Source organism: Brienomyrus brachyistius, chromosome 14 (genome assembly GCF_023856365.1).
Source record: "Brienomyrus brachyistius isolate T26 chromosome 14, BBRACH_0.4, whole genome shotgun sequence".
Classification (NCBI taxonomy): Eukaryota; Metazoa; Chordata; class Actinopteri; order Osteoglossiformes; family Mormyridae; genus Brienomyrus; species Brienomyrus brachyistius.
Genome location: NC_064546.1, coordinates 25,129,116 through 25,154,401, shown reverse-complemented (window position 1 = coordinate 25,154,401; position 25,286 = coordinate 25,129,116). Strand labels below are relative to the sequence as shown.

At 49.6% G+C, this 25,286-nt stretch overlaps 1 protein-coding gene and 1 long non-coding RNA gene across 2 annotated transcripts in view; one reads left to right on the top strand and one right to left on the bottom strand.

The window, feature by feature from the left end:
* Positions 1–22,127, top strand: part of ralgapa2 (Ral GTPase activating protein catalytic subunit alpha 2) — an 89,631-nt gene extending 67,504 nt beyond the window's left edge. The window contains exons 39-40 of the mRNA XM_048975382.1: positions 13,332–13,457; positions 20,310–22,127. Of these exons, the coding sequence (XP_048831339.1) occupies positions 13,332–13,457; positions 20,310–20,460 (277 nt within the window). The 3' untranslated portion in view covers positions 20,461–22,127. The remainder of the gene's footprint in view (positions 1–13,331; positions 13,458–20,309) is intronic.
* Positions 22,128–22,955: 828 nt separating this feature from the next.
* Positions 22,956–24,558, bottom strand: LOC125707944 (uncharacterized). Its single transcript, XR_007382392.1, has 3 exons — positions 23,620–24,558; positions 23,398–23,480; positions 22,956–23,272 (listed from the first exon to the last, which is right to left on the bottom strand). It is a non-coding gene; the product is annotated as an uncharacterized LOC125707944 (long non-coding RNA).
* Positions 24,559–25,286: the final 728 nt, after the last annotated feature.

The following is a 25,286-nucleotide window of genomic DNA, read 5'->3' as shown; positions in this document are numbered from 1 at the left end:
GCGGCTCCGCTGGCCGGGCAGCTCACGTGCGGGTGTCGCCCCGCCACTGTACTCTTAGTAATTAGCGTCCAACCAGCCGTTCCATCTGTTCTCCCAATCCTGTTTAATTAATGAACTTTTCCTTCCACCACTTCAGTGGGCATTAGAGAAAGCTGTTAGTCCTCCCCAGTTATGGAATGGATGTCTCCTTTATGATGGATGCTTTCGCTGTGATTAGGCTCCCATTTCTCGCTTTGTCTTGGTGGTCTTCAAAGTGGTGTTAATTAGTGAATTTGGAAGGCTTGGTTCTTACTGCTTTAAGAATGCTTGGAATAATTTCTCCCTTTTTTGGCAGATGCTCTGCCCTGTTGCAAGTTCAGAGAAGGGTGGGGGGGGGGGAGGCTCTGAAGAAGTACTCCCATCAGCCTGTGGGAGAAGCCGTGGAGTGGGGGATTATGGGTAACGAAGGCCCTTCACAGGCCTAAAATGTCAGGACATGGTCATCAGATTTTTTTTTTTTCCCTCGTTACTCTTTCTCTGAGTGTGCAGCCCACTGTTGAATGAAGGCCTGAAAGGTGTCCCTGACAGGGCCGTCAGCTGGGAGAAGAGTTAAGTATTTTCTGATGATGCTCCTGAAGTAGCTCAATTCTGCCGATAAATGTCAGATAAATGTCAGCCCTCATGTAGCCAGTGATTTTTTTTTCCACTGTGATGTCATTTATATATGTTCTTGTTCTCGGTTTCCTTGTCACAAAACCCTGACCTTAATTCCGTTTCAAAGACCTGCAGCTGTACTGGCCTGTACCCCCGTGCCCCCCCTCCCCCCAACCCCCCCCCGCCACTCCCCATACAGTAGCACAATGAGGCCAGTGCCGCTGTTTGTTTTAAACTGTAGTTACAGTATTTTAAACGGTAGCCTTTTGAATCGGGAGTTATTTTAGACCAGGATTAGTTAATTATTTATACGTTACACATTAAAACCACTTTAAGGGGTTCAAAGGCTCGGCCAGACCCCTCCCTCCACACACACGCAAATACATACAGACACACACATGGTATCTGGGTTTTGTTCAGGTGTAAAGGATGCCCTTGTGTTGCGCATTAGCATTTTTGCACAAAATAGAATTCAGCACCACCTATACACAAACAGGGGAATGAAAAGATTGAAGTGTGCGTCATGCTCGTCCAAACCGGCCCCCGCCTCCCTTCCTCACAGCCCCCTCCCCCTTTGATGTGTTAATGATGATTTTCTTCTTGGTACATCCTGAAGTGGCGTGCATTGTTCAGGCCAAGCACAGGGCTGTCCGTTAAATGTGGGCGTGCCCTCACAGCTGTGTTGACCACGCCCCCATGGGATGTCATTGGTAGATAGCTGGCTTCAAACTCAGGCATTTTTTTTTTTTTTTTTGCACAACCCTTTCTGTAAATCTTGGGTTTTTCTCAATCAGATGCCTCCCCTGAAATTCCCCTACGGTGGACAGTGATCCCAAACCCATATCCCTGTGCGGGCCGCATCCCCACCTGTTTCTGCACCCCTGCGGATCAGCGAGGCCCCTTTCCGATGTTGCCGGCGCTCTCCTCCGCCCCGCCCTGCCCCGCCTCTCTCATCCATCTGTTTCGCCCTCTCTAAAAGCCCCATTCAAATCTGACGCTCTCCATGTAGCCGCCAAAATGGGTGGACTCTGGGCACTAGCTCGGATTCCAAGGAGCCTGGCCCGTAGTTTAATTATCTGGCTCTTCAGAGATCTTAATTTTAACGAGTTTTAAACTACATTGTCTCCGGTCCCATAAAAGACATACTGTCTGCGGCGAGCTGAATGGGCTCCACGCGGGCAGGCGGGGGCAGGCTGGGCGGCCCGGCTCTCTATTAACCCTAGAATGACTAGCTAATGTTATTGAAGTAGCACCACCTGGCGAGGGGATTGTACAGTCAGCTGCCACGGATGGCCCCGAATGGGATGGACCAGGTGCTGGGCCCTGGACCCTAATTGTTGCCATGTAATAGTTCGCTTGACTGCACACCATGGCTTGGGGCTGGGATTAGAAAAGCTTTTGCCAGAACAGAACTTCTTTCTTCCTAGTTTTTTGTCTCCCCATGTACTCCCCCCATTTTTCTTTCTTGCCATCCCACCATTCTTAATCATCCCAGGTAGGAATAGTGTAATTCTGCAGCTCGTGTGTGTGTGTGTGTGTGTGTGTGTGTGTGTGTGTTTGTGTGTGTCTGTGTGTCTGTGTGTGTAAAGGAGGTGCAAAGCTGGATGGAGTGGTTTTGGAAGAAAGGAAGAAAAGAGACCTCCTCCCCCCACCCTCCTCTGAGCTTTGCTCCGGTATTCCGGGAGGTGGCGGTCACAGGCGGCCCTCCACCAGCATGACGTCACAGTGGCGGTGGCCTCTGGTCCCATCTGTCCGTGCCAGCGGCAGTGCCAGACTCTGCTCCCGGTGTCGTGTTTTGTCAGGAGACCCGCCCGTATCGATCTGCCACAGACAGTTTTCGACAGTTACCAGAAGATGATGAAGGATTAAAGATGTTTATTTTTGCCGCACTCGCTTTAATCTGAAAAGGAAGTCTTGATCATTTTCATGGGTTTGTGTTTGTGTTTCTGACAGGCCGAAGGCGGCAGGAATTTCTGTTTCGTTTTTAAACCCCCAGCATCATTAGCGTAGCTGCTAAATGCTTCGCATTTCACAGAACCCAGGAAATGTCTCCGGGTTCAATTTAGGAGACGCACGTGTCTCCCAGAACAAAACCGGGGAATTTTAAGCTTGAAAAAACAAAGAGGCAGCATCATAAAGGGGGGAGCCAGCGAAGGGGACCGTCCGGTGTTAAGGCGTCGCGGTCATTCCTGCGCACATACCACAAGCGTCATTAAAATTTCAGAGCCTTCGCCCTCCCCTTTAATATTTAATTACCATTCTGTAGAACAGCCCCCGTTATCGTGGGTTAAACCAGGCCCCTTTGCATAGCACAATGCAGCTGCTCTCCTCTTGAAGTCAGCATGTCAACCTCTTGCTGGAATTGGGTTTGACTCATTCACCTCGGAAATAGTGCGATTCACTTTGCCGATTTATTTATTTTAGGCGTCTATCAGTTGCTTTTCATAAGCAAAAGTTACAGAAGAATTACAGGTGCTGTTTGCCAAGTCGAGAATTTAACTGAATTTCTGCGGTTGTTACAAGACCTGTTTTGAGTGTAATACCTATGTATAGGTGTCTTATTTGGTAGCATTTTGGTTATAAAGGAAAGTTCTGAGCCTTATGGCTGACAAAATGAGACAATATGAGATTGTAGCCTGTCGTGTATATTTGAATGATATTTACATTACTTGCACATCATGCTGTTGGCTAATATGGTAATATGGTGGTTTGTCATTGGGCCAGCTTGTATGTTGTAATTCTATTGGCTATGTGTGGAAATCATATTTTGGTACTTGGTTCTCTTTTAAATTCTTAAGTGATTTCATGGCCGTTAAAATTGGATCTGCAAGCATCCTCTGTAGTGCTCTTAGTGTCTGGCTGTAATCCTCCCGTGTTAGAATTGTAACGATCGTGACGAGTGAAATATATACCTTTCTGTCCAGATTGTTTGGAGAGGGAAGGGTTGGTTCATGGGCAACTTGGGCCCAGTGTGCCCCCCCCCCCCCCATGCCGCCCGCTGCCGTGGCAACAGGATCAACAGGTCCCGCTCTCCCCACTGCCCTCGGCAGCACAAAGGATGTGCTGGACTTCAAGGCAAAGACCATTTACTCTGTTATTTGACAAATGTGCCCCCTAAGCTCCTCCCACCTGCATGAAGGGAATCGGCCCAAAGCCTCCCAGCTTCTGCTGTGTCGATACTCAGGGCCATTAAAAGCAAATTGACGAAAAAGATTTTTTTAAGCAATTTTATTTTGATTGTTGAGTTCCTGTGTTGAAACCCCTCATCCTCCCATCCATTTAAGCTTGTCCCCGAGCCCACATCAGGTTCTCCGTTTGGGAAGAGCTAACGAGGCCGGGACTCTTGGTGGGTGAGTATGGGGGGGGGGACGGCTGGCGTCCGGTGCTCACGGCTCCCCGGTGCTTTTCTCTCGATAAAGTGCTGCAATGAGGCACAGCTTTCATGCCAAATCGGGCTCACGTGGCCCTCTGGGCCTCACACAGGCTCCTACCTTCCATCTCACTCAAAAGCCCTGGCTGATCCCTGACTGCTTTCTGTCTTCTTCTTGTTTCTATTCTGCCCCCCCCACCCAGACATTGTGTTAAAAATGTAAGCCTCCTGCAGGCTGGTGCTCAGTGGATGGCCATCCTTGTTAGAATACACAGCAAACCACACATTTGATGGCAAGCTGTGAGCCCCCCCAGGCCCCGCCCCCTCCGGCCTGGGGAAGGCTTCTGCCATGTCTTTGGCCCGGACCTTCATCGCGAAGGACCCATATGGCCGTGCATGTTGTCACGGGGAGCGTTCCTGGGATTTGTTTGTTTGTTTAGCGCGTTCGCGGTATCTGGAGAGCGAGTGGCGCCAAGGGGCCCACATGCCCCCCCAGCAGCCCCCGCTGGCCACCAGACGGGGCGTAACACGCCGCAGCCCATCTGCTCGCCGGCCATAACAAATCCCTTGGTCCCGATCAGGGGCGCGGTCACCTCTGAGCGGGCCTCACGCCCTCCCCTGACCCCCCCATGGCTCCCACAGCGCCTGGCTCTGCCCTGCCCCCTGGACACAGCCACTCCCACATGACTGGCCGGTGTGTGCCCCCCTCCCACACCCGACTACGCCCGCATAATGGGCCTGTCCCCACCCTCTGTCACATGTTAGGCCTGTTCCTCGGTTGGCATTTGGCCTCCCCATGGACCCAGGAGGAGCGGGGGGCTTGGAGCGGGGGGCTTGGAGCGGGGGGCCGCACTCTCCGCAAGCTGCCCTCCTCTGCGTTTCATTTCTGCCCCTTCCGATCCCCCCCCCACCCTCCCACTTGCTTGTGCCAACAATGCCAAACCCCACTACACAGCCAGGTCTTGCACATGGCAGGAGTGTGGCAGGAGTACACCATGTTTTGGTGTCAGGCAGCAGCGAGCATGTACCCCCCCCCCCCCCCCCCCATGCTGCTCTGGCCACTCTCAGCCCGACTGACGTGATGGAGTACCGTCCCGGACTCTCTCGGTGATCATCATCACTTAAACAGTTTGATTTACTGTTGTGCACAACATCACAGGGAATGTTAGACTTTTGCTCATGGACATTAAGTCTGTATGTGTTTGTCTGCGGTGAAGGTGGACATAAATTACTGAGGGATACATGTATCACAAGCATGTTTATTTTCTAAAAATGAACACTTGCGAAAACTGGTACCCCTGCTTTTAGCAAACTGTAACCTGACTTTACAAGAATGACAGTTCATGTCTAAGTTATGGACTCTCCAGATCGGAACTATCTTTTGGTCAGCTGCCCTATTTATTTGGGATGAACATGGTGCTGGAGATCGTGTTCTGTCACCCGACTGTAGGACCCAGGTCTGCAAAGCACTTTGCGAACCCTGTGTGTTTTTAATCCACCTGCCACCTAACTGCGATTTCCCACTTTCTTTGGATTTTTGACTTTAAGCAATATACCAATTTTCCAGTCATTGTAAAATGAATTTAAAAATTATATTATTTTTTTGCTCAGTTTTGTTACTTTTGGCCTTAGTGATAATGAACAAATGTGGTTAAGCGTATTATATAGCCCAATGAAACAGCAATTCATGAATGAGTTACAATAGTGAAATTTATTTTAATTGTGTGTCTGTGTGTGTTTATATTTTTTTAAATCTTGGCAAGGGAACCATTATTTGTCCAAATATTGTGTGTGCAAATATATATTGTGCATGTGTGTGTATGTGTATGATTGTGTGAGCACGTATATAGTACATTGTGGGGACCAAATGTTCCCAACGGTGTGATTAAAAACCTGTCGTTTTGACGTTGTGGGGACATTTTTTTTGTCTCCTCAAGTTAAAAATAAATTTTATAAAAATCTGTGTATGCAGGCAAAAAATTATGGCAAAAATCTTGTATTTTGTTTGGTTACTTGTGGTAAAGGGATAAGGTTGTCACAGTTGGGATTTGGGTTTTGCTTATAGAAATTAATTTAAAGATGAATACCAAGGTATGAATACAAATGTGTGTGAGTGTGTACTTGGTTCTTTCGTCACTCAACATTAAACAGCTGTGCTGTAATTGATAGAAAGTAATTTTATTCTGTGTGCCGTTTAATTGCATTTTAGCGGACCACTGGGACGGGAGAATCAGCAAGTACATAATCAAGGTGGGGAAGAGGATGAAAAAGGCAGTTTTTTAACCTCTATATGAATTACACCTCTTGTCAGCAAACAGCCAGAGACGTGTCTCATTACGGGTGATGTCACACTCATAAGTCTGCCTTCCCGCCTGATCCGGAGACGTGTGCCCGCCAGTCGCCGGCGAGCCCGAGGGACGCGGCATCTCCAGAAGGTTCAATTAACCTGTCTTTGCCCGCTGGACCCCAGGACCGGCTGCCGTGCTTAATTAGGGTACTCGTACCGCGGCAAGTCCCAAGAAGCTGATCGTAGGTCTGTGTAAGACAGTGGGATGGCGGTTCACACGGAAAGCTCCATCGCCACCCCCTCGCACCGGGCGGTCGGCTGGTCTCACCAGGAGGACAGTAATGAGCCTCTGTTACCCCCCCCCGGGCCTCTGTTACCCCCCCCAGGCTGCCGGCACGGTGATGAGCACACTGCTGGCACATCATGCGGTGCACTGTACTCACCACAAGCCAATCATCGGCTCAGAATCTCAGCCCCTGCTGACGCTGATCTCCTTCGGGTCAGAAGCACGTCCGTCACCTAGACAGGGTGCGGCTGGGTTGGACTTCCTGGCCAGGTGAGACCAAGAGAATAACTTTAGGTCGAGCACTGGAGGGGTTGAGGTCTCCACTCATTTTAGGGGGCCCAGGTGGTTGTATTGGCTTGTTTTGATTATTGGGGGGGGTTACAATCCCGCCATTCCCCCAATAATTTACGCCCATGGGTGAGACAGAGGCTCATGTGACCCTGGGGGGCTTAAAAAAGGGAAGGATTATTCCGTTATCCTGGCTTACTGGACGGAAAACAGGATTAGCGTGGCTCCCGAGCCGTTGCCGCAGCCCACGCCCCGCTGTAATGGTCGTTAGCGCCTCGTTAAGACCTGGGAGCTGATCAAATTAATTAGACGTTAACCGCTTCCTCTGTGACTTTCGGGAAGGTGGGAGCAGAGGGACGAGACTGACTCTCTGCTTCAGGGGAAGGCCCTGCCCCCCGCCCCGGTTATCTCTGCGGGGCGAGTGCGCGGGACGTCCTCGCCGCGGCCCCACTCGGGGAGGCCGCCCTCCTTTGCGCAGCTCGCTTAGCGGCACTTTGCCGGCCATGCGGGTCGACCTGCTCCAGCGCTCTCAGTTCCATCAGGAACTTCTTACTTTCCGCCGAGACGCCATTGAGCCACTAAGGAAGCCCATGCGGCAGCTATGCATGTCTTTGACCTTCCTCTTACAGTCCAGGCCTATCCACAAGTTATGCTTTTCCATCACCGATACTTTTGGGACAATGTCCCCCCCCCCCCTCCAAAACCCAGAAGCGTGTAACAACCTCCTCCACTTCGATTGCCACTGTTGCTACCTTCTTGTGCACAATTTTATCCTTTATGTAATGCAGAGGTGGAAGGATTTTTACTTCCTGAACCTGAACTTTCCACCTCTGATGTGATGTCCACCTGCCAGTATCGAAGTTACTTCTGGCCCATGTGTGGAAAATCAAACAACAGCAACAGCAGCAGAGTACAAACGGGGCAAAGTAGACGTCGTTTTACATGAACTGTCTGGCTCATCGATGCTCACTAATAAACAGTGAAAATAGTTTCGTTTCATTCAGTTGCAGGAGCACCAGCCCCCTGCTGGCCGCCGAGCCTCCGTTGAGTTTGGGGGGAAAATAAGGGTTTGTTGTTATCCCGCTGAATGTGGCCAGCGAAGACTGCAGTGAAAATTGTTCTAGGGAGGAGTCCTTAAGATGGCTTGGGGGGGGGGGGGGGGGGGGGGGGGGGCAGAGAGACTGATTTCCAGTGCCTTGAAGGAAACGGTCAGTGGCCTTTTCAGAGGGGGCCTGCAAATTTTTATCTTTTTCCCAATTTCTGTCAGGCGGCAGGGGACTCAAACCACTTCACTACATCCCTGCCCCCCCCCGCCTCCCGAGATCAGTCACAGAGCCAAATAGCCCCTGGGCTGCGAATCCTCTGGCTCTTAATGTCTCAGTCCTGGACCCTCGCTGTAGCTGGAAGCTGCCCATCCTATCAGGCCTGCCACTCATGTACGGTCCACCTCCTTTTTACTTGACTCAAATCAAAAATCTCAGGATCAGGGTCTGGACGGTTTGATCCTGAAGTAGGTTTTACTTCTTTTACATTTTTGTTTATTTAGTTGACTTTTTTGTTCCCAAAGTGACTTTGAAGCAGGCTCAGACAGTCCCTGGAGCAACAGGGGGATAAGGGTCTTGTTCAGGGGCCCATCAGTGACATCGCTGGGGTATTTCACTGGGTTATTGAATCCTGGGATTTAAACCCACAACTTTCCAATCACAGACACAACCAACCTGCCAACCAAAACCAAGCAAGAATCCCATTCTCAAGTATCTCTACAGCTTCAGTGGTACCTCAGCCTGTTCTACCAGGGCATCTCTCTCAAGGTGCTGTGTGGGTGCAACTGCTCAATAATTTTTGGCCCCCTCCAAAAAAAATAAAAAATTACATTAAGGTCCTTCTGCATGTCAGAAAGTCCTGTTTAATTCATAAACTGTAGGAGAACCATCTGCTTTAAGAAGCAATTACTGCCCGGCAATAGCCAAGCCTGTGGCAAGTCCCCGTCTTTACGTGTGACGGATGTCAGAGACCCATTGTCCTGCTCACAGCTGATGGCCGTGGATTAATAGTGATTTGCTGTGACCCAGGGGTCCGGCTAAACACAGCGAGCATCTCTCTCACCCTGACGTTTATGGGTCTGGGGGGTTGCCGTGTGCCCGTGCCGTGGTTCCGGGGCACGATGCCCCATTGTGCCGGGTGTTTGCCTCACGGCAACAAAAAGACGAGTGCAGGGGTCCCGGTGTGGGAGCCGGTCCCTTGGGCTGAGCAAGCGAAGACCACCTGGGTCCCAGTCTCCACTCCTAATTCACCTTGAATGAGGCCATTACAAGGACATTGACCTTGGCTTTCATCCAAGGAGGTGCTTGACCCACCCCAGACTCCATACCCTCTCCTAGCTACTGTTTATCCAGGCCAAACGTAACTTTTCCCACTGGTGACAGTGTGTCATCACTTAACTCTTTTGTGTTCCTAGCATCAGGCTTACATCTACCACTGCTCTGTCTGCGAGCCCTTGAACTCTGACCCCGAGCGTTGTCCCTGTGCGAGTGCGTCGTCTTTTCTCCTGGCAGAATTGCAGTTAGTGGAACACCCAGGGGAGAATAATCACCTCCCGATTCGACACGTGCAGCTTAATGTCGCTCTCGTAGTCTTATTCTGAAGGAAGTAGCTCTACACTCATTTATCGAAGGTCAGGCCAGTGAAAGAAGGTCTCAGAGCGAAGGAAAGGCCTGCAAATTTGAGAATCTACTGCCTGTTGTTTTGCAGTAATTGCTTCATTTGAAGCTGTCGGGAACTCTCGCTGTGAACTGTAGGGTTGTAAGGAACCGGAAAGTAGCTGGAGGACTGGAGAGCACCACTGGGCGATAGGGTCTCATCTGGAAAATCCCTAGAACATCATCATTCTAACTGTAAAGCGATGGTTCCCTCAGCTGGGGTCCGGGGCAGTCACCTTTGCTGTTTATACAGCAGTGCTGGTAGCTTTAGTGAGCAGATAATGTTACTGTTCACACGTTACTCAAAATCCCCTTTTGCATCACGGATAAGAGCGTCGTTTGACCGTCCATGTCTGAGTCATCATCATTTCAGAAAACTAAAGTAAGCAGCTGGAGTGGACATGTGTAACCAAAGACTGGTGTTATCTGAACACTATTTTCCTGATTGATGAGTCTCAGGAACTACCTGGATTTCTGGTGCTGCCAACTGTCATATACAAAAACTGTTTAACTATTTAAAAAGAAGACGACCACCGTGATGCCCTTTGAAATCGATGTCAGGTGGAGTGAGTGTGTTCCAGGGCTGCTTGTTTCTCACCTGCTGCTTTTCGGCGTAATAATTTGCCCTTAATTGTTTGTTGCGCGCTGGACGCGTCCTTCAGTGGAAGCGCGTCCTTCAGTGGAAGCGCGTCAGCCAGAGTCCAGAGGCTCCACCCCCTCGAGCGCAACCCACAGCTAGCAAGGGAACATTTTGTGACACGGATGTGGAAATTAGGAGCAGGGAGGCAGGGAGACAGCAGAACAGGGGGGCGGGGTGGGGAGCAACAGATGCGTCCGACGAGGCCGTGCGGTAATTTAACAGGCGGCGGGGGATGGCTCGCTGATTGGCCCTGGCAGTGCCGTTCCTCACCGGCATCTTCAGCAGGGATGAGGCTGCAGGAAGTGGCAGGGTGCGGAGTGCTGCTGACAGTGGCGGGGGGTGGGGTGGGGTGGTGGTGACTGGGGGGGGGGGGGGGGGGTTGCGGCCCCAGCTGGAGTCAATATTTGTTCTAGGAATCTCAATAACAACCATGCAAGAGTCATCTGCATTTCTGATAATGGACGGCCATATGGCCGTGTTGACCCAGTGGGATCTGAGTTATTCGCTCTCCCCGTTTGCAATCGTTTCCTTTACATCGTATGGCACTCTGTCGCCCCCCCCGTCGCATTGTATGCGTCAAGGAGCGCATAATAAAAATCCTACCTGCCGGAAGCATCTTTCTTGCGGAATAATAGGAGCCACTCTGAGTTTGCACATCCTTTCTCTCTTTGTAATACCCTGGTACCCTGGAAGTGACCTGTTATTGTAATGTGACCTAGGTTACCATGGCAGCAGAGCCTGTGATGTTCTTTTCGGTCTTCTGACGGCACTTATAAAATCCAGAGCAAGAAATAATGAGACTGCACAGGTCGCTCTCTCCGTAAACTCGGCCCCTCTGAGAAGGTGTTTCGCCTCCTCGAGGGCTGTTTACGCCGGACCTTATTTGCATTTGAAGTCCGTCTGTTTGAAGCCATTTGTATTAAGAGGTTATGTTTTCCCTACGTTTTAGCTGGCTCGCTAATCAAAAGCTCTCACCTCTTGTTGCAGAATTATACAGTTTTCACTGATACTAATGAATGTGTAAATAGATGTGAGTGTTTGTTTGTTTTTTTTCTTTTCTTTTTTTACACGTGTGTTCTGTAGGGCTTACGTAATCGCGTGTCTGTGTGCGAATGGGCTGCTTATGTCCCGGCTTACATGCCTCACCTTTTCAGGCTCGCTGTGTCTTGTCTCTCTCCCCAGGGTGTGTCTCTCCCCCCTTCCCATGCTTGGCTCACGGTTTCCAGAATATTCCTTACGCCTTATTTTGTCCAAACGTCGATGGGCTGCTCTTTTTTTCTGTATAAGAGTATGCTAGGTCCTTGTAGCAAACAGCAGGGGGCGTATTAGACCCCGAGTCCAATTTCCCTACACCCCCCAGCCCAATGGTCCTCACTTCATGCAGAAGGAAGCCCCAACGAACAGCCCCCCGGGCCTCGCCCCCATCCCGGCCCCCAGGCTCAGGTGCTCGTCATCCCCATGTTTTTGTGTCTTCTTTTCAGTGATTCGTCATGCCCTCCCCCCCCTGCCCCCTCCTTCCAGCCCCCTGCTGCTCCGGCACGTGCCAGCTTACCGCGGACGCGCCTGTTTGCCAGACGGCCGCTCGGCCTTGACAGCCTGCTGCCGGCAGGGCCGGCGGCTCGCCGCGGCGGGGGCGGAGCCAGGGCCAGGGCAGAGGCGGACCGCCGGGGGGGCCCTTGGCAGCCGCTGAGCGAAGGGGCCCTTAATGAGATGGGAACGGCACCGGCCTGATCCCTCCAGGATTTGGCGCGGGCGGGCGTCTCCTCTCTGGTGAAGTTTGGCAGCCTATTCATTAGGCCGAGTCATCAGGAGTTCAAGCCCGAAGCAGACAAGGGCAAGAGCAGCCAAAAGCAAGCGAACGGGCGGCCGGTGGCCAGAGGCGCCATCGTAGCTACCCCTCATCAGCCAGGAGATGAAGCGCTGGACCGGACCAGACCGGGCCGGGCAGAGAGGGCCTGTTTAACGCCTGCTTGTCAGTCTGCAGGCGCAGGACACAGGCATCCGCTGTCCGTGCCTCACTTCAAACGTCTAATTATATTTCCTATTATCTTCACTCGATCTGGGTGAAGAATAGATGAGGATAAGCCAAAATAATGTTTTTTGGTTCCCCTACTGAAGTCTTCAAGGTGCAGAAGATATTTGCGGCATCACACAGTGCAGCCCATAAGTTATAGGACAGTGACACATATCCACATACCCAAATGATTTTGGTCCCTTAGAATGGGTGGGGGGTCTATAAAAATGGTTATAATTCCTCTGCAGTTCTCCCAGTATAGCGGTCTGTCTCCTTAAATGAAAGCTGCCTCTTTAAGCCTGGTTTCAGTGTTTCACTTCATGTCCTTCGTGATGGTGCACAGAGCCAAAAGAATAAATGATGTGTCCCTCTGCAGGTATGTATATTACTATGTATGAGTCGCGCTGCGTTTGGCCTGTTTGTTGCTGAGCTGCTCCTTCCCCCCTTTCAGCTCCTCCTCGAGTACCAAGCTCACACCTGTAACTCGCTTGTTTCGTTTGTCCCCCCCCCCCCCCCCCCCCAACTTTTCACCGTGCTGCATTCGTGGACCCCGCCTTTTAACAAAAAACCCCATACAGCCGCGGGGACGAACTCTGACGGCCTTCCAGATTGGCGCCGACGACGTCCCCAAATTCTAATGGGTTCAATTTTCCCCCAACGGGCCGGCATGGAGCACAATGCAGGGGACACCTCCCAGACCGAGTGCTGAAAGGCTGCCTCAACCAGGAGGCTTATTTAAGCGGCCCAGCTTGACAGTGTGGACATTGTGCTTCTAACTTTTTTTTTTTCTCGATTATTGTTGACTACCCTTCATTTCCTGCTCTGTGAGTGGTGTGATTGTGTAAGGGTGTGTGAGGCGGTCAGGTCAGAGTCTTCACAGCCCCCCCGCGAACCTGTGCTCAGGTCTCCCCGCCCTGCCATCTTTGGCGGAGAGCTGCACGCTCCGCCCATCCTTTTGTGTTGTCCAGCATCCGCACGTCGCTCTTTGAATATGCAGGGCCATCTGGTCATTGTCAATTAATAATTGGATTCATGAAGCTGATTTAAAAGGGGTGGGGGGGTTGTCAAGGTCTATGCGGAGTCTGTCTTCCTGTCCTTAACTGTGCCCTCCCAGCTACGAAGAGCGAGCTCTTTACCTGGAAGCCATCGTGCAGAACCACAGAGAGGTCATGACCTTTGAGGAGTTTGCCTCTCAGGTCTTCTCCCCCTCCCCAAGCTGCTACCCCCCTCAGCGGCACAGGTAAGCTCCTCAGCAACTCTCCCCCTCCCTCACACAGAGCACCTACCCTGTCATGTCAGATACACACTATAGTTTCTGTTCACCCTTAACATCTTTATCATCATGTTAGTTTAGTGTTTTTCTTTTTAAAAACTTCTCTCTGTGCCAGTGCTTAATAAATACAGCACCAGCGGCTAGGGGGAGGTGGGGGGGGGGTCATGGCTCGTGGGGTGTCACTCTGCCACTCTCGCCACGCCAACCCAATAGTAAATTGGAGCTCGTTTATCAAAAACAGGCAGAAAGAAAGCTTGTTGTTAACAGTAAAGGTGAGTCATGCTGCTAGGATACCAACGGGCCTGGAATTAGTGGGGGGGGGGGGCTCATTTATTACCATTTCCCCCCCTCCCCTCCACCAAACCAACCGGTGAACTACACTTCTTTGCTCGGCAAGCGCACAAAAAAATCAATTCCGCCGCAGAGGTACCCTTAGGCTGTTCTGTCTCCTTGCCATTCTGCTCGACAAGAAGATGGAGTGGAAAACAAAAGTATAATATCTATGAAAATAACGAGCCAGGCCTTGCATTACTCCAGTAGTAGCGGTATTGAATTAATTTTTTTCTTTTTTGCAATTTATCAATTTAGTTTTCTGTAATACAAAAGTTATTTCCGAGAATAAGCTTTAGCATTCAGGTGCTGTTGAATACTGTTTCCCCTGCCGACATGCTGTCTTATTTAAGGGTTCAGAGTAAAACCACCTGACACTGCGATGAAATGAGCAGATGTACAGTGATATCTGACATCAGCCACCTTTCAGTGTCGCTTGGCAGAAAGCTGTGTTTTTTTTTTTTTTTATTTAAATACACAGCACCATATGGCCGTGTGCTCCCTGCCTGCGTGTGTTCCAGCGCGCGTGTCCACATACGTGCAGGTGCGCGTGTGTGTGTGTGTGTGTGTGTGTGCGCGTGCGCGTGTGTGTGTGGGTCTCCGGGAGCAGCTTGCAGAAGGCCGGCCAGATAAGCAGGCTGGCGGGAGGAGAAGCGTACAAGGCCTATTTACATAATTATGCCTCTGTTTCGTGGAGAGACATTGAGAAACACTGTGCTGACCTCTACTGACCTTTCATGAACCAGAATACTAAACAGCCCTGGGACAGAAGGAGTGAGGGGAGGGGGGCAGGGGGCTTGTAATTACTAAGAGCTGTGGTATTCATTTCTCTTCGTTATTTCTGTACACAGCACAAGAGTGCGTTGGATTCTTTTGTAGCCGGGCTGAGGGAGATAGGCTGACAGGCTGATAGACTGAATAGGCTGCCCTCAGTGTAATTATCTACCAGCCGTGCGTCTTCCAGCCCGGGAATAAACATTTCTCTTTGTTGTTCTTAATTGGAGGATTTGTTTCACAGCAAGATGCACTGGCGCTGTATAAAAGTGCTCATAACGTAATCGAGATTAATGTAAGCGCCCCCTCTTGGTTCGTCCAGATTCACCACCGGATGGCTTTTTATTCGCCCAGACGGAGCATCCTGGGTGAATAGAGCTCCAAACGCGGCGGTCAGGGCCATTGTGCGCCCCCCCCCCCCTGTGTGGAAGGGATCTTGGGGCTTTTGTGCGCCGTGGGTGTGGAGTCAGCTGTCCCACACAAAAGCCTGTTTTGGTGCGGGGCAGAAAAGTGTAGCTTTCCCGCCCCCCCCTTGGGGGAGGGCTGTCGCGTCGCGATTCTCCTCAGTTGAGGTGGCGGTTAGTGAACACTGGGGGCGGTCCCCAGGGAGCCCCAGTATTTTGGGCGGGAAATGTTGCGTCTTAAATATTGTTGTAAAAGCTTTTGTCATTCATGTTTTCAAATTATTACTATTATTATTGTTTGTTGTCGTGTTATGCTTGGTATTTATTTTAAAAGCACATTATCACAGCACAGTAATTCCTGAGGGGCTTGGAAAATGTCTGATGTGAGGATATGCACGTCCTTTTAGAGTCGCGTTAAGCGGCTTTCCTAAACACGGTAACTAGCAGCGATGCAGCCCTGTGATTTCCCTCCATTTCCCTCCATAATCGGCTAATAATTATTGTAATCTATCGTAATGTAATGAGCGGCTGAGTGATCGGTGGCAAATGAATGTGCAGTTTCTAAGGCTTTAATGTGACTGTAATGTATGTCGCCCATCACGGGACGTGTGCCAAACCCGCGCCCCGCCAGAACCTCCCCAATGTGGGCCCCTTCATGCCTCCCTGGCGTGTCCTGGCTCTGCCCTCAGCCCCCCCCCCCCCCCCCCGCATCACCCCATGCTGCACAATGCGGCGCGTTTCTCCTCGGCCACCCGTTCACCGCCCGCTTAAACATCTCATCCATGACAGCGTCCCAGGCGTTGGCTGGGAGTGTATTGGGATGCAGACTACCCTTGGGCCAAGTTCGATTGTAAGACTCTTGCCTGTTTTTTTTCCAACTTGGCATGTACCCTCTCCTCACTCCCACAGCACTACACCCTACCCCACACGTACCGTTAAATCCCTGCATGTGTTCCCTGCCACCTGCCCCGCCCACCAAGCCTGGCCCCGCCCCTCACTGCCCCACCCCCAGTGTTGTGAAGCACCAAGAATCAGGCATGAGTTAAGTAATTACTTAAACGCATTCAGCTGTTTGTGGAGTTTTTCCCAGTTTTATTTAGTTATGGACTACAGTTACTGTTTTGTTGAATTTGTGTTGTTGGGTTTCCCTTATGTTGTGCAATTATTTTGCATTTTTCTTGAAAATGAGATGAATTGGTGGTCAGGTTCAGAAACTGATGCACCATGGAAAGGGGCTCGGTCGGCATCATCGCGGATCCTCCCGATCACTGTGGGTCCTGCCGAACTTGGGCGTGACCCCAACCGCGCTGCCAATCCTGGCTCGGGTTTCCCCCATGGAGGAACACATACCCCTCTCTGTCCATCTACGGTGGCAGGGGGATGATAGAATTACGCAGATTGCCGCGTGTCTCGTAATGGAAGCTGTGGAGAGGTAGCGGCTTTGTGGAATGATTTTAATCAGGCCCGCGCTGTGAGTTCCATCTGGGGCAGGGGCTGCGACGCCAGTGACCGAACCCAGCATCAGCTTTCCGCCTGAAATCAGAGCCACCAGCACCAGCTCATTTACACTCCCATGTCGTGTTTAACTTCACTGAGGTTGTCCGGCACCATATGCTAATTGCCAGGACACGACGCAGCTGGATGGAACCATCACTGGTGTGGGACACATCTGAGGCCAGTAAGAGCTTGTCAGAATAGTAATAGGATTATGTTTTTTCTTTCCTGTTTTGGATATCCATTAACCTTTGGTTGCCAAATGACGCCATGTTGACCTGCAGCCATATTACCAGCAGAGGTCTGTACGGCCATGGCTTGGCGCGCTGGCCAGTCCAGCGCTGCGATGGGAGATGAAACCCCGCCTCCCTACGTGCAGTACCTAGTGGAACGAGGCGATTAGCGCAGTTTTTCTCAGAGGGAAACCTGCCAGAGCCGACCGAGTCCGATCCCTCATTAAGGGTTTACTGACCATCTGTGATACGCACTCGCACATGTACCGGACAGCTAGTCACCTGACCACTTCCGGATCTCCTTGGCATGTACTGCACGGGCCTCCTGCCTCTCCCACACTGTCCTGGTCCACATGCCTGTACCATAAAGCCTTGTTTTTATGGAATTAATTCTCTAGTTGACTATGCTGTATCAGAAAAGCCTCCAGGGTGTCGCTCTCGTCCAGGATCTCTTTGAAATCTTTTCTGAAAATAATTCAGTCTTGTGTTTTATTTTTTTTTATTTTTTATTTTTTTTTTTACAGCAATAAACTCCTGCATGTCACTGGTTTCCTGTAAAGCGCCCTTTAAATGTCTGTTTCTCAGAGACCGCTGCATCACCCAGCATTTATTTGCATTTTGTGTTCCTGCTCTACATGTCATAAGTTATAGAATTAACCATTTTTCTTTTCCTTCCCGTGAATTGATTGGTTTTGTGGAGTCAGCTGACCATCAGCGGCACCGCCTGATTGCCCCTTCTCTGTGTCACGCGCCCCCCACCCCGACCTTCCTGCTTCTTACATGATGATCTGTTGTGTTTCTTTCCTTTTAGATTAAAAATATGTAAATGGTCTGATTACGGTAATTGATGAAGGTAAGCCCCGTCCGGATGCTTGTGTGGCTGTCGAGGTCAGTCCTCTGCTACCTTAATCATCCTTTTCCCCTCCTCTTTCTTTTTCTACCCCCCCCCACCAAAACTAACAAGCCTTATTTACTGCCTGCTTTCAAGAATGTACTACTTTGTGGGTTTAGCAAGGCAGATAATTGAAAGTGAAGCTCTTGTCGAAACAAGTATGGCGACAATTAACACCTAAGTAGAAGCATGAGCAGAGCTGGTGCGCTAATGGTCCTTCACCGCATGTCTCGACTTTAACTCAAAAGCGTTTTTTTTTTTCCTTTTTTTTTTATCCGTTACGCCTCTCCACCCCACCCCACCCCCCCCGGGCACCCCGCTCCCCCCCCGGCCTGCCTGTTAGCCTTCGGCAGAATCTGACACTAACACCTGCCATACTGGAAAATGTCTTTGTCATTCAGCCTTTTGTTTGAACTGCTGTCGGGAGCCAATGGGAATAAAGTCTATTTACTTTCTTCCCCCTCTGGAGCGCAGGGCACGGCAGTCGGGAAACGGCGGAGATAAGGCGCCGGCACGTGCCGTTCTGGGGCCGCCCCGGCCAGCTCGGCATAATCAGCGTTTTTGAGATGGGGGGGTGGGGTGTAAGTGGGGACAGCTGAGGGGGAGGGAGGCCAGACAAAAGGAGAGAAAGCTGTGAGGCGGGCCCTGGAGGAGCGTGGGCGGGGCCCTGGAGGAGCGTGGGCGGGGCCCTCCATCCGCACGCCAGGTGTGACCTACCCTGGGTGGGGGGGTGGGGGGTTTGGTGGGCTCCCGTCGCTCTGCATGTCGACCCAAAGGCAAGAACAAACAAGAACATCCTTCAGTATTTGTAATGGACCTGTGACTTTCCCTGTTGTTAAGGGCAACAGTTGAATGGTTCAGTCCTTTTCCCTTTAACCCGATGGCTTATAAATGATACCATTTTCATGGGCCCCTTTTATATCTGGTCTATGAATATATCTGCCTGAAAAATGGCTTGAAATGAAGACTCTTAGCTTTCAGAAAAGCTTGAAGTGCTTTTCACTGTTCCTCCCCAATGCGACCCCCCCCCCCCCGCCCCCATTATAATTTAAATGTGCATATATGCAGTTATTTGTCCCTAGTCTGGATAAATTGCCGTTCCGTCACCTCCGCGTTGACCTTGATCGCTGGGCCATATGGCACCAAACCGACCGCTGGGCAGTGTAGCGGGGCCTGCTTATGCTAATGAGCAGAGACCCCTCCGCACTGGTCCATGCCGCTGTCACTCAGAAGCAGCCCCACCTCATGGTTAATGAGGGGTATTAGTTCAGGGAAGCAGATTATAAACTCTTTTGAAAAATGTTTTCTATTTCTAATGCTTTACTGTTTTCTTTGTGTGAGGGTCGGTTTTGGCGCAGTGTGTGTAACACTGCAGTTCGGGTGCCGGAGACGGTTCTGGTGCTGTCCTGCGATCTGCATTGCTGCCTTTTGGGGGTTTGCTGTCTCTTGGGGTGGGGGGGGTGGCTCTGGGTTGCATGGGTGTGTGTAACACTGCAGTTCGGGTGCCGGAGACGGTTCTGGTGCTGTCCTGCGATCTGCATGCTGCCTTTTGGGGGTTTGCTGTCTCTTGGGGGGGGGGGGGTGGCTCTGGGTTGCATGGATCTGCTGCTGGGGTGCTGGGGGGTGGGATGGTGGCGGTTGGGCTTAGCATCTGAGCTAGTTCCAGTGAGGTGGGGAGGTGTTATCGGGGACCCTTCCCCCTGGGGGGGTTGAGAGGTTTGCTGCATGGGGAAGGTGTGTCGGTGGACGGGCTCGGGGGGGGGTTTCCGCTGATGACCCGTGGATTTCCAGAGGGACGACCTGGAGGAGGCCAGCGGCAGAGGGCTCAGCTCCCGTCCGAAGCCCTCTGCCATTTTCAAGGGAAAAAAAAGAAAAACAGCCGTCATCACAGCCACAGTTGAAGGGATCCATCTCTTGCCCCCCCCCCCTCCCCCCACCCTCAAGTGGAAGTCAGCAATGCTTGTGTCCACTCTGAGTGTGTTACTCTGACCATCTGCTGTTCCTTTTAGCTGCAGGAACTTGAGACGCTTGGGGGTTGGTGGGGGGGGTAGAATAGGAAGGAGAAGAAGGCAGCCAGATGCTGTACTGACAAAGAAGAGAGCTTGTTAAGATGGCTGGGAGGGGCTGGGACCCAACTTGGCAATGAGCCCCCCCCCCTCACTTATCACAGCTTGCTGTCTGTAATCTTCAGCAATGTTTGACAAAGCGTGCGCTTGACCCGCATAGTGTCATCAGAGTTTATAAATCAGGGCCTCTTATTTTCCTTTCTGCCTTGGGCCTAATTGCAGCAGAAGCAGATAGAGTTTGAATGAGATGTTTTTCCTTGGCACAAGGCCCGCTCCTCTATTCCACCTCCGTATCTCCTTCCCGCTCCGTAGGTATGTCGCGGGATGCGGTAGAGGGCAGGTCTGCCCGCGATGTTCTCCTGCATGTTTAAATTGATTCCGATAGGGGCAAAGGTTACACTCTGCCTCCAGACATTCAGTACAGGAAGGCGATCAGACACATCACCTGCGCTGCCCTGGTAACGGGAGTTAGATTCAGATTTCAGGGTCTGCTAAGGTTATTGGAGCTTGTACCTAAATAACAGGGTGAAATATATCACATGGGGGGGGGGACAGACCACTGTGATCATGGCCTCCCTCTGCGCGCATCTCGTCCAGGCTGACGAAACGCCTCTCCCTGTCTCCAGGGTCCCTCAGCGGCAGCACCAGCGCCGAGCTCAGCGTTGCCGTAGGAACAGACTGCACGGACCAGGTCTCCCCCACCATGCCACGTGCTGCAAAGAACAGAGTTTCCGGAAAACTCCGCCGCTCCGCCAGCGCCATAAGCAAATCGTCTAACTGAGCGTCTCCTTCTGCAGCTGCTCGCCCGTTCGTCTCTGCGTCCGCTTGTGCTTAACCCTTTCACCGCCACGGCCGCAGTGTTTGCGCTCGCTTGGCATTTCGCGAACGTCAGCAAACAGTTCCCACGCTTAACGTATATTTTAAACTTTATAATGCGTTTCTACGTGTCTTTGTCTTAAGTTAGTAGTTGTGCAACATTGAGAGTTTTTGATTTTTTTCATTTGTCAAAGTGTGGAATGAAGCTGCACAAGTTCAGTCCCATTAACACGGAAACACGAGAACCTCAGCAGTACAAGCGGACTGTTACTCAGGGTGCTGAGTCTATGAAGGCCTGTAATAATTACAGCTTAGTTTGATATCCATAATTGTAAAAATGGTGGCAGTGGGACTTGAAGTAATTGCCGTTGTGCACCTGCTAGCGCAGGCCGCTAACGGGCAGAGCCCCTTGGGGAGAGCACTAAGACGTTCTGCTTGTACAGCAAGCTGGGGCAGGTGGGACAGTAGCCATCTCCTCTCACCCCTTGGCATTTTAGACTGGTGCAGGTAGATGAACTGGTTAAACACTGGTACTTTTAGGGAAGCTATTAGGACCTTGATTGGCTGTTATGTATCTTAATTTGTGGCAGAAATGCTGATGTAAACCAGCCCAGAGAAGGACTGTTTTCTTGTTTTTTTTTTTTTTTTTTTAAATCATTTAAATATCTGTACTTTTGTTCTTAAATAATATGGCACCTTCTCCATACCCATTCTTCAACACTAACTGTCCATTGTTGCTTTTGAGCGGTGGCTGTTGTACCATATAGCTGGCCAGCAAACCGACAGCTACCCACAGGGGGAGGGTTGTGTTCCTGGGTCACCTTCCCCAGCAGTGGTGCTGAATTCTGCATAAACTGTAACGTGTGCAGAAGTGTGAGCTAAATTATGGTGAATAACACGATTTCTTTTTTTTCCCCCATACTTCAGTAACTTTGATTCTCCTCCCCTTGATTTTATGCAACTGCTGGAACGAAGAGTGTAGGATACTGTACCCCTGGTTTGAAACATTGTATTTGAATAAGTTTGTTATGCGTGGTGTTTAAACTGTGCCCATTATTTGTTCTGTGAAGATACATTTATGACATTCCTACAGATTTCTTTTGCACTTATTTTTCCTCTGGTAACATAGAATTGAATGTTTCCGTTTGTTCTCGGATGTAAAAACGCTTTAATTTAATTTTATACGTCTGTATATTTTCCTGTGTACATACGAGGAGTGTGACAGGCGGCTATTTTACGAGCGCGTTCCGTGGTCTTGAGCTGAATAGGAAACAGCTGCCAGCAGAGCCTCAGGTGAAGCCAAACTCCATGCACTGGTGCGTGTTTAACGCCGAGTCCGCAGCGGAGGCCCATGGGCCTTGTGTAACACTCGTCTTCCCCTGGCAGGCCGGCACACATGCGTCGTTCAGATTTTTATTAGACATTTTTTTTTACTTGAAGAGTTAAAGCATCCACACTTAGCAGAGGTGAGCGATTGGCAGGCCTCGGGGGGGGGGCGAGGGGAGGTCAATGTAGCCTTGACACTGAGGGATGCCAGGTTGTGAAGATGTGAATTTAGCTAGCAGACCCCACCCCTCACCTCCCCAACCTATCTCGACTCCGTTCCCTCTGGCTGAAGATGGCGGATGCTTCGCTTTTCTGTGCAGTTAGCCTCCTTGGAGCTAGGTGGCGCTGCAGGACTGTGATCTCGGTGACTATCAGCCTGGCTTGGTTTTACTCCCGCAGCAGGCTCCCCCCACCCGCCACTCCACACCTGGGATTACGCTGGCGGGGAGGCCAGGTGTTACACACGCTGCTGGCTCCAACGAATCTGCAACACTGTTCCGTTGCACTACTCTGCCTTAGCCGGACTTTATCTCCCTCAAGCACTGATAAAGAAGATAGGACACATGATCTGAGGACAGCTCTCAGTAAAGAAGTTAATTGTGTGTATTAAAGAATGTATGCAAAGAATAATAATAACGGCCTTGATCAGATCGATTCCTTCACCTGCACTGCAAACGCAAACACATCTTGGCCACACTGAGACATTTATGTAGCAACAGTAGATGCAAAATAAGAAGCAAGACATTAAAGCAGATGTTTCTGTCATGAAGGGATTTTCATTTAATTAACAGCTGGGTGTAAGTCATCGATATGATCGGGGCCAAACTCGTATCTTAGTCTGGTCAGCGTGTGAAGCTACATAGCTAGTGTTAATTCTAGATTTCGGATAGGAAACCAGCGCCTGGTTTCATTGTGAGGGTTCTTACTGATAAATATAAATATATAAATGCCTGTAATATAATCTTTGTAAACAAGAAAAAAAAGCTTGAAAATCCATCTTTAATTGTTAACATATCAAATTGTTTTTAATGATAAAGTCATGTTATCTTTATTAGAAATGTGAAAAATGAAAACATTTCATTAAATTGATTTGGAAAATCTGTTTTAATGCTTGTTTTGTTCCCACGCTCCACATAATTGCTCACTTTTCTTTTCTGGTTTCTTCTTTTGGGTATTTTATTCTAAATTGGTATTCATCGACTGTTGTTCACCGTTCTGGAATAATAATAATTATTATTATTATTATTTTAAGCTGATGGTCTAGTGCCGAAAAAAACACCGTGTTTTCATTCGCTTGTGAGGGAATTCTTTTCAGATGTCATTGCTCGACAGACGACTTGGGGGTGACACGTCGCGAAGTTGCTCCGGCTTGGGCTGGTGACTTTGCGGGGGGGGGTGGCTACAGTAACCTGACCCCTCTTCCATCTGTCGCTCCTGCTGTGGTCTGCTGTATCGGGGGAAGCAAAGAATAATGCCCCCGTCACTGCTTTACAGGTGCAAAGTCTGTCTTCGCGGCCGCGATGATTGTTTAAGGTCGGAAAACAAGTGATCCGGCGCCTCGCCTCACCTCACCTGCAAAGACCGCAAGACCAGCCGTCCGCTTCGGCGCCATCGATAATAACGATTACAAGACAAGTATCCTCATCGGTAAATTTCTATTCGTCAGTTTAAAGAAAAAAAGATTCTGTATTGGAGCAGTTAAAATTGTGAGAGTGTGAATTTATCAGATTAGATCCCCCGAAACGCAGATAAACTCGGCAGATTGAATAGTTGCAGGCCCCCTGAGCGCTTTACCGTCTCTCCTTATAGCTTCCTGATTTCACCAGTCTCATCTCTTGGCAGGCAGATGTTAAACCATCGACCTTGTAGAGGTGTGCTCCGAGTGGGAGCGTGTTTTCTCAGAGATCTGAAGCCTCGGGTAGCGTCATGTTCCTCCGTTTATCACAAATCTGAATCCAAGGCGCGCTAGTCCTTGACACGAACAGAACGGTCTATGTTTTAACTGATAAAAGGAATCTTTAAGAAAACAGAAGCGTGAATTTTATCTCCTGCCACTCAAAAGTGGTTTTAAAAATGTGAGACTTTGAGTTACAGCCAGACGGATAATATCGTTCTGGGGTGAGTTTCCCGAAGCCGCATTAACGCAACATCGTTCGTAACTTAAGTCTTTTAACGTAGAACTTACGAACGACGTAGCATTAAGACGGGATCAGGAAATTCATCCCTGGTAAGGGATGCGCAGATTTTGTCCTTTGGTTCTGGCTAAAGAAAGGTAACGTTCAACACCTGCAGTGATGTCCTGCTTGTCTGGATTGACCTTTAAAATAAAATCTATATGCAGTCTCAGTTAAGAAGTGAGCCTCTTGTTATGTAATAAGCCTTAGTCACAGATCGTACACAGAAACGGAAGTAAAATTTGAGTAAATATTTAGACGTAAATGTTAGAAAATAGAAAAACAATAAAATAGAATATAATCACTAAAGTGCCATGTAACTACTAGGTTAATTAAATTAATAACAGATTAAATGCAAATAATTGTAGGAGACACAGGTGTCTCTGCAGAGAGTAGCAGAGGCGTAAATGGCGCCTTCATCCAGTGTCTAAGAGCCTCATCTGTTATTTTAACAGATATTTGAAGTTAAACTTTCAATAATCTGATTTGTGGCATTTTTTTGTTAGCCTAAAGTTCTCTGAACAGGTTTGTGCAGGCTTCTGCACTGGTGCTGGTGGGAATTACAATAGACCCATGTGGATGCCGTTAAATTAAATTAAAATACCAAAAAGTCAAAAATAACAGCTGAGGATATTCACGTGTTGGTAACTGAAAACAGACACGTCACACGTATAACAGAATTAACATCCGTTTTTTTTGACAGTTGTTTTTCTCAAATGCCACCTCTTCACGTGAGTTGTAAGGTTATTCAAATGTACGATATATGCGTAAATTAGCTACTTAAATGCCTCCACAATAAATTGCGTTAGGTTTTAAGCAGTGGTTTATTTATGTCTAGGGCCGTTCTATAAATGTTAAATAATTAAACTTTTTAAAGAGACCGTTATGATACGATTGACTGAGAACCACAATACTCTTCGGTAGTATCTTTAAGTGGCTAAATTAATCTATCAATTAAAATAGATACTAGGATATACTAAAAGTGCTAGAACTCGTTGTTCTGGGGTGGGGGGGGATTGCGATTTAAGCGCGTTAGTCTATGCCACCCCTTTTAAATCGTGCCAATAAGGTCGTAAAGCAAATCGAGGTCACCTCAGTACAATCCCGGGGCGCGGTACATTGTTGCAAGATTGAATCAAGGGCAGAGTGTGTCGTTAATAATCGAAAATCGAAGTTTCAAGTCACTTCAAGCAGAGACAAATGTCTGGAAAACACAGAGGTGATCACTTTGTGCAGTGATTATCGTGCATGGGTCGTCAAGGCATTTGTTTCCTTTTGAGGTAATCT